At 43.5% G+C, this 13,261-nt stretch overlaps 1 protein-coding gene across 4 annotated transcripts in view; it reads right to left on the bottom strand.

Moving 5' to 3' along the window:
* TTC7B (tetratricopeptide repeat domain 7B) overlaps nt 1-13,261 on the bottom strand; it is a 128,382-nt gene that overhangs the window by 96,083 nt on the left and 19,038 nt on the right. For 2 of the 4 annotated variants that reach the window (XM_056851308.1, XM_056851303.1), the window contains exons 4-6: nt 8,181-8,311; nt 3,677-3,798; nt 3,316-3,339 (exon numbers count right to left, since the gene is read on the bottom strand). In XM_056851308.1, coding sequence (XP_056707286.1) covers nt 3,316-3,339; nt 3,677-3,798; nt 8,181-8,311 — 277 coding nt within the window. The remainder of the gene's footprint in view (nt 1-3,315; nt 3,340-3,676; nt 3,799-8,180; nt 8,312-13,261) is intronic. The other 2 variants (XM_056851305.1, XM_056851304.1) reach the window with 1 other exon arrangement.

The following is a 13,261-nucleotide window of genomic DNA, read 5'->3' as shown; positions in this document are numbered from 1 at the left end:
CCCTGTTTGTACCTTGACAGTTCCTTTAAACGACCAACACTGGCTAGATTGAATTGCCTGCATTTTGCACCTGTGCAGTCAGTGGTAACTATCTGAGAAATGACTGCAAGGATTGATTGCAAGATTAGTTAGATTCACTCGCAGACCCAGAAGGTACACAGATACACTAAGTGGTAAAGGTCTCAACTAAAATAAAAAAACAAAAGAGATCTCAAACAGAGCCCTTTTTTCGTTTTACTCTGTGCCCTTTTCAAACTCAGAAGTAGTGGTGGCCAGGCTCTATTCAAGCAAGGAAGTGGGCAAAGCCACACAAATAAGTACATCTGAATTTGTTTGGACAAATCTGAACAGCTCGCCTAATGATCAGCTCCTGCATACAACTGCTGAAAAGGATGTGAGCCAAATCAGTGCACGCCGGGGCATAGCTCCTCAACAAGCGAATGCGATTTGTTTGGATAGCTGTATTACCAGCGGCACAATCCTTCCCCGCTCACAGATGCCGCAGTGACCTCCAATTCCCAGCATGCCCCGCTACAGAGCTCACATGTCCAAAACATTTTACGTTCCTGAGTAGCACTGCTATTAACATTTGCCGAGTTTACAGTACTTCGTATCTGCTGCTTCGTGCCACTATTGCTACTCATTTGCCCGGTAAGCAAGGCAGAAGTAGTGTTAGGTGCTGTTGAGAGCTGCTGCCATGCAGAGAGAGGAAGCTGGAAAGCAAGTGGCAGCTGCTGTTCCTCTTCTGAGCTGCCATCAGGGAGGCTTAAAGGAGACCCAGTTGCCCCAAGGGGGCCCAATCCTGCCACTGTTACCCAAATAAAGACTGCAGGCTGCTGCTGGAGGGTCACTAAATCAGCAGTGGGCCCTCCCAAGGGTCTTGGCAGCTACCCAATAAATGCCAATGACTGTTGTTGTTTTGCTGTCAAGTCACATCTGACTTATGACAGACTGCTGCTGGGGTTTTCAAGGCAAGAGACGTTCAGAGGTGGTTTGCCATTGCTTGCCTCTGAGTCAGGACCCTGGTATTTCTTGGAGGTCTCCCGTCTGAATACCTGCCAGGGTCGACCCTGCTTAGCTTCAGAGATCTGACAAGACAATGCCAGCCCGAGCTATAGCTATATTAACTAAGCAAGGGCCATAGTAACATAAAGAATAATTACATGAACAGACCTGCTAGAAAAAGAGCATGCTGATAGCACACACTTAACAGGGCCAACAGCTGGGATTCCACCTACAGAGCCCCCAGACCTGTAGTTTTCTGAAGCATCTGACAGAACGTTTAGTCCTAACATTTTAAAAATATTGCCATCTCATCCATTTATGAATCTCTATAAGCCCTGGGCCCTTTCTTTAAAAAAAGATGGAAAATATGTGTTTCTTCTTGTCACACAAACACACAGTATGTTTTTAGGCACATGCCTCAAAAATCTAACAGCAAAACTAAGCATAAGGACATGAGAAGAGCCCCCGCTGAATCAGATGACAGGCCCATCTAGTCCAGCACCCCTGACCCACACAGTGGCCAGCAAGCTCACAATAGGGCAGAGAGGTTGAGACCTTTCCTTAGGACTGGGCTGCAGAGGTTTACTGCCTCTGAATATGTCAGAAATCCTGTTCATGAAAGCAGCCTTCATGTTATACATTTCAGGTCATTTCACATTTGGCACAGAGGAAAACAGGTTGGCCCATGGAGTGTACATTCAAAAAGAAACTGCAGCTAATCATGGCTCTCTCAAAAAAATGCACTTCTCATTCACAAAACTACATCTTTAAGCGATCACTTAAACCACTGTAAAATATTCTTCTCACAAACATAAATCTGTGAAGTGCCCCTTTGACATAGAGGAAAATGCAAACACCACAATACAATGAGGACTTTTACCCAACGTGGGTGGGGGGGTCACTCAAGCTGACATTTGCAATTTATCACTAGATTGCTCAGGTAGGAAAAAGGAGTAGTGAAGAACAACTCAAAAGGGTAAGGCAACAAAATAACTAGGAGAACGGAAATGTTCCTACCTAAGGAAGAGATTAAAGAATTAGGACTTAATTAGAAAGACAGATAAAGTGTCACTCAACAGGTTTGTTGCATCAAAACAACTGGTTGCCCAGGAAGAACTTAGTCACAGTAATTCTCCAACCCCCCCCCCCGCCCTTTGGGTTCATATTATGGTACTGGAAGCTGTAAAACACCTAGAAGACTAAGTGCAACGAGACCCAATGGAAAACCAAAACCTAAAATACACGAAAGGCTGGACATTTGTAACTTAATGAGTTAATACAAAGAGTTCCCTTATACTACTAAAGTATCCTCAAGCCATTCTGACTTTACTATATTAACTCATGGAAGGACGATAAAAAGCTTAAGACTGAAAAGGCCCAAATTTATGGCTAACTGTGACAACACCCAAATATGCCTGCCATTGGGTCAAGGGACCTACCTGGGCTCACTCCCCATGCATGGACACAGGGATGTTGAAAATGGCCTTTGTTTTAAGGACACAAATCAAGTAATACCTTACTACACTTGGGAGAAACCACCTGCTGTGAGAATTACAAAATAGTGTAGTACGGGTTAAGCCACCAAATCCCCAAAATTACGTTAACTTCTTGTCCCTTTAAGTATGAGAAATCCCTGTATTTCTACTGTGCGAAATTTAGAAGCATGCATTCTATAGCTCATTCTCTTCCATATTTCCCACTAAAAGGAGACAGTAGAGTACTAAGTGCCCACGTCACCTCCCTTCGGCCTGTACCCCGCCAGGAGGAATACTAAGAAAAATGCAATCTTAACATTCCATTTTTCTTCCGATCAAGTTATGGCAGCAGAACTACATCACAACTCAGAGGTCATGCATTATTCCAAGTAGTTTTCTCAAAATACTAATAAATGAAAGCCTATAAAAACTCAAGTGAGCAATTACATGCTAACCCGATTGAAACAGTTTCAAAACTTGGAGCTCTTTTTCTCCAGCCGTGACGGTTTATGTCGAACCCGTTGACTAACACAGCAGGACACTGCATGTTTCCTATACAGGCTTTGTAAATCTGAAAGATAATTATAGTCACACTTTTCGAAGGGGGGGGGAAGCAGCAGACTCATCTCAAATCTAGCTCACCAAGTTTTGAAGCCTTTAAAAATGAACAGAGGCTGGAATTCCTTTCTTCATTTTCTGCAGTGTTTGGATTTGTTTTACCCCTATCTTTAGTAGGCTACTTTTAGAAAAGGTTACCACAAAATTATGAATGACCTCTCATGCATAGTCTACAAGGGTCTACTGAGTAGTCACAAATGAAAATGTGTATACATACTGTTGGTCTTCATGCACGTTTATCCTGCAGCACAATGTTAAAATAAGTGGTAACTGAAGAGATTAGGAAAAAGATATTTAAAGTCAACAGTTCTTTGCTTTTTCTAGCTTAAGCACAAAACTGAGAAACTTTAAAAGATATCTGCAAGCGATCAGATGCCTAGAAAATCACCAAACAATTTATTGGGCATACAATTTGAGTGATTCCTTAGGAAAGGAAAGATCTATTGTCATAAAAGGTTTATTCTTTCCAGACTATGTATTGCTTTTGCAATGCTAAGTGACTAACCCCACAGCTTGTCTAGTTCACTTTCTAGGTTTTTTAAGATTATGATCAAACAAAATGCTAGATTAAACCTTACCCGTTTTTGAAGTATAAGACATGGGCCCTCTGAAGTCCCGTTTCTAAAAAATATCCCAGCTCTTGCTCATGTGCCACAGGTCCTGGCTTAGGACTTCTGTTCTGTATGTTAGCCATTATTACCTGGGAGAACACACAAAGAAATAAGTCAAACTCACCCAACTTCTACTCCCCCGCCCTTAGTTCCTTTGTCGAAGCAGCCATACTACCAGGGCCGGACTTATGGATGGAAATCTGGCAGTCCAGTACACAAACGGAGCACTGGAACTTCAAAAGCAGGCTGTACTTGCCAAGCAATATTGAGCACTGTAGGACGCTTCTGAGTAAATATGCATAGGATTGTGTTACATTAGGTGCACTGAACTACAAAGATGGTGGCATGGAATGACGTGAGTTTGCTGAAAGTTCCCTTGGCTTGGCATTTAGAGCTTACAGTTACCGTCTAGAGTGAGGCCCCATAAGGCTGTTACGTCCAGAGTCTAAAATCCCCCAACTGTGCCCAAGTCAACACACCATCACCCAGTTCAAGATCTCCACAACGTTCTGTAGTGCTCTGACATCCCAGCTTTCCACCTAGTTTTCATTTTGGTCTCCTCAAAAGCATATCTTTCTCCCTTTATGAACATTTTAAACAGTCTGACGACTAATTATTATCTGACTGTGTTGGACTGATTTTCTGTCTGTAGACGCATCAAATGCTGTAAACCCCAGCAATATTTCCATGGGGCACCGCTCCACAAAGGGCTGGCAAACCCACTTGCCACATGATACGGGGTATGGAGAACCTCCACAGCAGTGTTCTAACCTACGGAGGCTGTTTGTGAAGACACTTTATGCAACAATCCATGTGCAACCTAATCAAAGGGAAGCATTTTATGGAGCACTGTAACATTTGAATTGAACTCAATGAGATTTTGTAGATGAGCTTCAGACACCAACTCTATTCTTTAATCACTTCAGGAGATTCATATACTCTTTCAAGTACCCTCAAATTAACTTCAGTTAAAAGATGGCCAACTGCAGGCCCAAATTCTTTTTAAAAAACAACATTTTTTAAACATCTACATCAAAACTACAAGAACTCTCAATTATGTCAAGAGCACACAAACAATTGTGAATCAAGGAAATTATGGCAGAATAAAGTGGCTGAAAATTATAAGAATCATTAAAGGATAGCCGTGCAACTGCAAGTCGTTTCTATGCCTCATGCTTATAAACAAACACAGTTCTGCACACAAAGGAAAGTGGTTCACTGTTGATAAGCCACCAAGTAATTTACTCATAATTATTATGCAATTATGTACTCAACAACAGTGTTCAATTCATTTAACGTTTTTGTTAGTTTCCAACTTGTTTTTATACTAGAAACACAAAACCTTTAATGCTCCTGGGATACAAGTTTTATTTTGTTCAAAGTCATTTTTATACTTTAAAGCTGCCTATACATTCAGAGCCGTTGTGGAGGGATATCTATACCCTATAACAGGTAAGTAAATGTTTTGCGCAGACCTAGCAATTTTTTTTGCAACCAAATTTTGCAACATGCATCGGGGGGGGGGGGGGAATCCTACAATCCTTGCTTATAACTGAGAAGTCTGCATATGGATATGAGTTTGCATGTGTCTATGGGGTGCTCACTCTCATCATTTGCATGGGGACTCGACAGTTTTTTTTAACTCACCTTTTCACAAAATTGCACAAAAATAATTACTGAATGAGCAGTAGATAGTAATAACCCCAATATCAATTGTTTGAAAAGTTCTAACAGCCACTAGGTGAACTGAAGAAAAAACGGATTCAACGCTATTGTTCAAGAAGTTCAACTTTTTTTCCTAATGGGTTAAAAACACAGCAAATTCCCATAAAGCCCACTGTACAGCTTGGGATAGTGAAGGGCAAAGGGCGCAAAGCAAGATCAAAGCCTGAATCTACTTCAAGACTCTCGATCCTGTCTGAAACTTTAATGATTACCCAACCAGTAAGCAGCTCAGGAACAACGTTTGAACACATTCACAACTGCATTCAGTTGCATTTTTGGTGACAGGTTGTTTTCACCATGTGAGATCTAAGGAGGTTTTCCTGGGCATTATGCAAACTGCACAGTCCTAACCTTGACACAGTGATAGTCACAGTGTTCTGAACAGAAAGTGATGAACAGCACAGAACGTTAGATTGTTTCCTACTGGAGATTCTAAGGAAGTTAACAGTTAATAGCAGCTATTTAATACCAGCAAATAACATAATATCCTACTCTGGTGTGCAAAATAAGGCATCCATGATTTGTTAAAATAATACAGAGAAATAAAATAATGGCTTTTTAAATCTTCAGCAATTGTCTCCATAAAGCTTATTCTACATTATGCATGGTATGGAGAGGGTGGACAGGGAGAAGCTTTTCTCCCTCTCTCACAATACCAGAGCACAGGGTCATCTGCTGCAGCTGGAGGGAGAGAAATATTTCTTCACACAACACATAGTTAAAGTGTGGAACTCCCTGCCCCAGGATATGGTGATCGCTGCCAACTTGGAAGGCTTTAAGAGGGGAGTGAACATGTTCATGGAGGATAGGGCTATCTATATGAGCCTCCTAAGACAGGTTCCTGGAGAGGCAGCATTAAAAAATCCAAATAAACAAATAAACAAGACCACACTGAATCACAGCTTTGTTAGCTTTCATTGTGAGTTGCATTTTTGCAAGAACCTGGAGTAAACATAAGCAACCCCCCCTCTCTGCCTCTCTAGGACCACCTAAAATCTCCACTGCCCTGCTACCAAAGCATGAAACTGAACCACTTCATGTGGTCATTTCTACATGACTTATGCGGGATGCATGTCATCCATACGTGTTTCAACATGCTGGTACTGCCTAGTAGTGTTTATACAAATACCTGTATTTACGTAAAAGGAAGATGACCCTGAATGTAAGACAATGTCCTAAAAAAATGTCCTAAAAAAAGCTATATACAAAATTTTTTTAAAAATTACTGTACACACCTAGCATGCAAACTGAAGACACCGCCTATTTTTATTGATGCTGCTCCTGGGGGGGGGGGACTAGCCTTCCTTTCAGGTAAATAGGAGTAATTAACACTTCAAACTATTACGAGAACATGTGTTTTTCAATTATCTTTATTCCTATATGCAAGAAGCATGTTGCAAACAGAGTTTTTTTTAAAAAAAAACCTCTTTCCCTTCTCTATGGAAGTTCAGCACACCACTGAACTTGGGAAGCCATATTGGGCATACAGGGCAAGCTGAGCTGTTGGCAAGGGGCATCAGCTGCTCTGGGATAGTAAGGTGAAGTAAGGTAGATGGGGCGGTAAGAAGTGTGGGGGTGAGACGGGCAGTACCTGTGGCCTCAGACGGCACCCCCTTGTTCAGCTGCAATGGCCCAAACAGTAGCTACCTAGTAGGCAGTATGTTACATAATCCCTGGACAATTTATTCCTCTTAAATGAAATGCAGAATGTGAGTTTGACTGAATAAGCAACAGCAACAGAGAGGCTGGTTTAATTCTTTTTCCCTCCTTTCCAGCCAATTTTACATTCCAAACCGCAGCCTTCCCTCGCCTGCTTTTCTACCCACTAGGGGGATTACACTTTCTAGATGTTCAGGGAGAAAGGGGTCCTCGCCCCAGTGTGCCTTGCTCACTCCTGTTCTCTGTAGCTTGGTGCTACCCGATCTGCGGGTTCATCTTTGCATGCAGACATGAGAGGATGTGTTGCTGTTTGGAGGATCACTGTGTGGTAGAGACACCGAACGACCATCTGGGCCCCTTCTAACTCTAGGATTCTATTTCAGACTACCCATGTTATGTGCAAAAACATGCAAAATAAAAATACACTTAAAGAACCACTCACGGGTGTAGTTTCTCAGTCTTCTGAGAGTTATTTTGCAGAAACCATTATTATTGGTGGTAACGTTCAAGGGTTTTACACCACTTTAGAGTTCAGAGTAAGTTCAGAAACATTCTCTGTGCAATCCTTACAAGTAATAGGCAGTGACTTACCCAAGACTGTGTAAGAAATACAAGCATGCTGTAATATTGTGACAGGACAGCTGGTCAGAAGGAGCTGTCAATACCTGTCAGATCCAGAGGATCTGGGCTGATGCAATGAGACAGTAATGGCCAGCAACAGCAGAGTAAACTGGATTTAACCAGATATGGCCAGAAAGGTGATGCAATGCTGTGGGTGTAGCAGCAGGTGGCCTGATGCATATCTGATGTACATTATGTATATAAGTGTGTAGCCTCTAGGGCTCTGTGTTGGGGAGTTAATGAGAGCCAAGTCGGAGGCTATGCTGGAATGTGTTACTGATTGGACGTGTATGCTGGAGAGTTGATGCACTGTAAATAAACTAAGCACTTTTCTAGTAGTCAACGTCTGGTGGAGTGTCTTGGGACAACTGACTAAGCACGCTGAACTCGCGATAGACTGCTCAGTGGTTACATACTACATGAACAATTGTCAGCTGTTTTACATGGACCAGATACCCCAGCTTACCCTTTCTATCTCCTGAAGGTACAAAAGAGCTATATCCCCTGCCTTCTCATAACACATAATGATTTCTTGTTCTCGATCTGCATGGAGGTTACTAGTTGAGGAGGAAATTGGCAACTTCTCTAGACAAAGACCTGCAAAAGAAAGACATTTCCACTTAAGAAAATGGGACACAACGTGTGAACACAATACAAGTCAGCATTTTCCCCACTGGCCAAGAACAGAGTGACCGAATGGCTTTGATCCTTTCTGTTTGCACTCCTCTCTAGGCAGTCCTCCCCCCTGGATCCCATTCCCCTGGTGCGAAGCATTTCCACTCAAGCAAGACAGATGTTTTTTAAGGAGCCAAAAAGTGCTTAGCACAAGAGGAACGTGATCCACAGTGGAGGACAGCCTCTGCAGCAGACATACAGGGAGAGAAGCAGCAAGGAGGCATCGCACCCAAGTTCAAAGTAGCCAACAGTGCAGTCCTAAGCAGAGTTGCACTCTTCTAAGCCCACTGGCCAAAATGGACTTAGACAGGTGTAACTCTTCTTGGGATTGCATTATAAATGTGCAGTGGTGCACATGACTGTTGTCACTAATGTAATAGCCATTATGTGGGGAGGCGGGTGTTCAGAAAGGGAGCGCAGAGACTTCATTCCACTAAAGGCAGGTGAGAAAAGTGCTGGTTCAAAGAGTTTCGTGGATCCCCTCCAAAACATGTAACTAACACTGTCAGCCTATAGGATGCTCATACATACGTGCCTATTAAGGCATAATACATTACTCTTACCTAGCCTGGAAGGAAGTTCTGAGGAGAGAACGCCATGCAACATCCAAATCAGATTTTTAACACCAGAAATTTATAAGCTAGTTCACACTCATTTCCATTAAGAAAATGAGCATTTGTTAACCTATCACAGAAGCACACGGAAACATGAAGCGAGGTAAAACTGTCCTAATTTTGTAAGTCATTCGGGTGGGAAGCACAGCATTCAGAGAAAGGCCTTTTAACGCCAGAAGATCCACAAAGCTGAGCGTCACCATCATAGCACTATTCCAGCTGCCAAGTATAGTACCACGGTGGTGTCCAGGCAGAGAAATGGTTAACAGGCTGGCAGCAGTGTGGGAGACAGAGCACAGGAGCAGCAGAGCATGAGAATTTTCTCCTAACTTAGTGGTACTGACTCTGCGGCTCACAGAGAGCCACATTCACAATTTTTTCACCATAAGTCACAGCTCACTTATGGTGACCCCATAGGGTTTTCAATGCAAGAGACATTCAGAGGTGGTTTGCCATTGCCTGCCCTCTGCGTCATGCCCCCTGGTATTCCTAGAAGATCTCCCATCCAAACACTTGCTAGGATTGAGGCTGAGAGTGTGTGACCGGCCCAAGGTCACCCAGCAAGTTTCCATGGCAGAGTGGAGATTCGAGCCTGGGTTTCCCATATCCAAGTCCGACACCTGGCTTAACCACTATACCACGCTGGCTCTCACATTCACTATTACCAACAACCAAAACAGCCACAAATGCACCACATGCACACATACAATAATATATATTTAACATTAATAGCTATATGTTATAACTGTAACTACAACTTCTAAGAGTGTAGGGCTGTCACTCTCTACCACAGTTGAGCCTTAGCCACAGCTGATCCCTTGCGTATCTAGACTGAGGGGAGGGGCCTCAGTCTCTGCCTTCCTTCCAGAAGAGAGCAAGCTGGTCTTGGAGAAAGCGGGGGGTGGGGAGTAAAAGCACTACCACCACCCCACTGTGGCCAGCTTCCTCTTTCCCTGGGAGGCTGCCATGGTAGCTTTTCTCTTTGTGGTCAGCTTCTTCTCCTCCCAGCAAGCACCCACATAATGGGATTAGAGGACAGAGACTGTGGAAGAAGGGGGTGCGCGTGGAAAGGATGGGGCCTCTACTTCCATTCCTGACACGAGGCCCCTTCCCATGTCAGGGAGGCTCGCAGCTTATCTGTCCTCCAGTCCCTGTGGTTGTTTCAAGGTGGGAATTACCTGCCAAGCACAGATTCTACCAGGCAATGGCCTTGCTCAGTTTGTCCAAATGTGCAGCGCGCCACACTGGGGAGCAGTGCAAAGAGCCAAAGGCAGGTCTAGGCTGTCCTAAGTAATAGCTGCAAGGCCACAGTGGATGCATAGCTCTCAGTGTGTGGAGTCAGTTGTTTCTGAGGGGGCACGAGCAGTTCCTAAAATAAATACAAGTTCCATCAGGATACATAAGAACCAGCGTGGTGAGCCAGCGTGGTGTAGTGGTTAAGAGAGGTGGTTTGGACTGGTAGACTCTGATCTGGAGAGCTGGGTTTGATTCCCCACTCCTCCACATTAATCCAGCTGGGTGGCGGGCTAGTCACAGCTCTCTCAGCCCCACCTACCTCACAGGGTGTCTTTTTGTGGGGAGGGGAAGAAAAGGTGATTGTAAGCCAGTTTGATTCTTCCTTAAGTGGTAGAGAAAGTCAGCATATAAAAACCAACTCTTCTTCTTCTATAAGAAAAGCCATGCTGGATCAGACCAAGGCCCATCAAATCCAGTAGTCTGTTTACACAGTGGCCAACCAGGTGCCTCTAGGAAGCACACAAACATCCTGCCTATGCTTCACAGCACCTAATATAATGGGCATGCTCCCCTGAGACTGTAGAAAATAGGTATGCATCATGACTAGTATTCATTTTGACTAGTCACCATGGATAGCCCTCTCCTCCATGAACATGTCCACTCCCCTCTTAATGCCTTCCAAGTTGGCAGCCATCACCACATCCTGGGGCAGGGAGTTCCGCAATTTAACTACAATCTTCAAGTGTCTGACTAGACTAGAAAGCAGAAAGGAATTCCCCACATCAGATCTGATCAGTTACAGGTGAGCAACTGTGAAGCTACCTCCACCCACCTCTCTACAATGTGCCTTGCCCAACTGCCATCCACTAAAAAAATCCCTATTTTACAGATTTCCTACAAGTCTTTTATCAGCCTCTCTCACTCAGAATACTCCCATCCCCCCCCACATACAAAAAGCCCTTGTGATTTATTAGAACCAAGCGCTTTTTTGAGCGTTCTAAGTGCAAGGAACAGCTAAGTAATGGTCACCTTGTCCTGACAAAATTGCATTATCCCCCTCTCCTTTAACCCAACCTGAGCCATCTTTTTGGGGATGCAGTTTCCTTTAACCTGTTTCCAGATCTTTTAGGGGGCAGAGGGGGCTAAATTATATTTCAAGTAATTCTACCTTCCCGCCATCCACTCAAACTCATTCCCCTCTGATATGGGACAATTCCTGGCAGGCTCCCCTATTCTTTCCATACGAGGCAGGAAAAAGAAGGAGGAGAGTTTTTATATGCCGACTTTCTCTACCGCTCAAGGAAGAATCAAACCGGCTTACAATCACCTTCCCTTCCCCTCCCCACAACAGACACCCTGTGAGATAGATGGGGCTGAGAGAGTTCTGAGAGAACTGTGACTAGCCCAAGGTCACCCAGCTGGCTTCATGTGGAGGAGTGGTTCACCAGATTAGCGTCCACCACTTATGTGGAAGACTGGCTAATTAAACCTGGTTCTCCAGATTAAGAGTCCTCCGCTCCAAACCACCGCTCTTAACCACCAAACCACGCTGGCTCTAAAACCCTTCACCTCTAAATGCAGAACTACGCTCTGCAAGACACAGAAGCTACTGGAAGGTTATCAGGCTCTTCTGAGGTTAATTTTAGAAATTGTTTAGAATTCAGCTCAATGCTGCCAATGAGACTTTGCTTTCGGGAGAGAAACAAACCACATATGACATTTGATTACTCTGCCATACAAGAGGAGCCACTCCAAACGCTAGAAGAAGCAACTGGGCATAAAAAATTCTCTATCCCAGTGCACACAAACTGCTGCTCTCTCTCTCTCAAAAATAATAATAATTATAGACCCAGCTTTTATGTGAAGCTCGCCTAGCGCAGAAAACAGCCTGACATTGGGGTGACACTGCCACCTATGGAAACTGAACCAGCACTGCATGATTCCACAAGTAAATATGGGAAAGACAAATCTATTTTTATTCTTCTTTTCCTTGTGCGTACCTCGTAGAGTACTCCACAAAGAAAACTAACAGCGGAAAAAACAATGTCTGATGCTTTTGGAAAAGGGGAACATCAAGGTATGTTCCAGAAAATATATCGTCTTCACATCTGGTATCAGTCATCAGCGTATCTGGTAGAAATGGAATAGAGCAAGGGCGTCGTCAAATTTCCCTTTAACAAGAATTACTTCTGGGTGATGAAAAATATCCCAAAGCTAGTCCCCACCCCACATTTTACCAGTATCTGTTCTGTCCTAGAGACAGAACACAGATTAAGAACAGAACCAGAAATGAAGCCATCCGTTAAGCAGCACAGAGAAAAATTCTATGAAATAAAAGGGGTTTTGTGTTTTTTAAAAGGCCTGGAGCAGGTCTTTTTGTGATCTTTTCCTAGGCCATCCAGGGGATGTGCAAGCTACTCTGCAACACCCTGTGAGCTACCAGGAGGCGCATGAGCTACCGTTTGGAGCTACAGGGAAGCCTACAAGCTAAAAAAAATGCCACCTCCATTTTGGCCTTTGCAAGGGATTTGCATGTTATTTTAGTACTAAAGAGACGTTTGGATCACATGCATAAAAACTTGCAGGTTTTTACATTCTTCTTCCCAGAAGGCCACAGCCTTTGAGAACATGGCCTTTTCCCTCTCTTATTCCATTTTCTTTTTTAATGTATAGCATGAGATAAGAGTTCTAGTGACCCTGAAACCATCTATATTGATATTTTAGCTGGTCCTAACATAATGCAATGCACCGTCTGTTTCAATACTTATTCTTGAGTTCACAACAAATTGTTTTGCAGACTGTCTAACCAAACTGCAATTGGAATACAACGCTTTCCCTTCAAAAAACCACACACAACCAAAGCCAGTCTTTACCACACGCCCCACAAGTTGCCAAAGCCATGATTATGACTGTGCATTATAGAAATAAGCAGCAATAAGCCCATAATCCTCAAGGTCTTCAAAATAACAAACCAGGAAAATTCTAGAACACCACTGAAATATATTAAAAATCAAACATACAC

The sequence above is a fragment of the Euleptes europaea genome, chromosome 6 (assembly GCF_029931775.1).
Source record: "Euleptes europaea isolate rEulEur1 chromosome 6, rEulEur1.hap1, whole genome shotgun sequence".
NCBI classification, from domain to species: domain Eukaryota; kingdom Metazoa; phylum Chordata; class Lepidosauria; order Squamata; family Sphaerodactylidae; genus Euleptes; species Euleptes europaea.
This window is presented reverse-complemented; position numbering and strand designations above follow the sequence as displayed.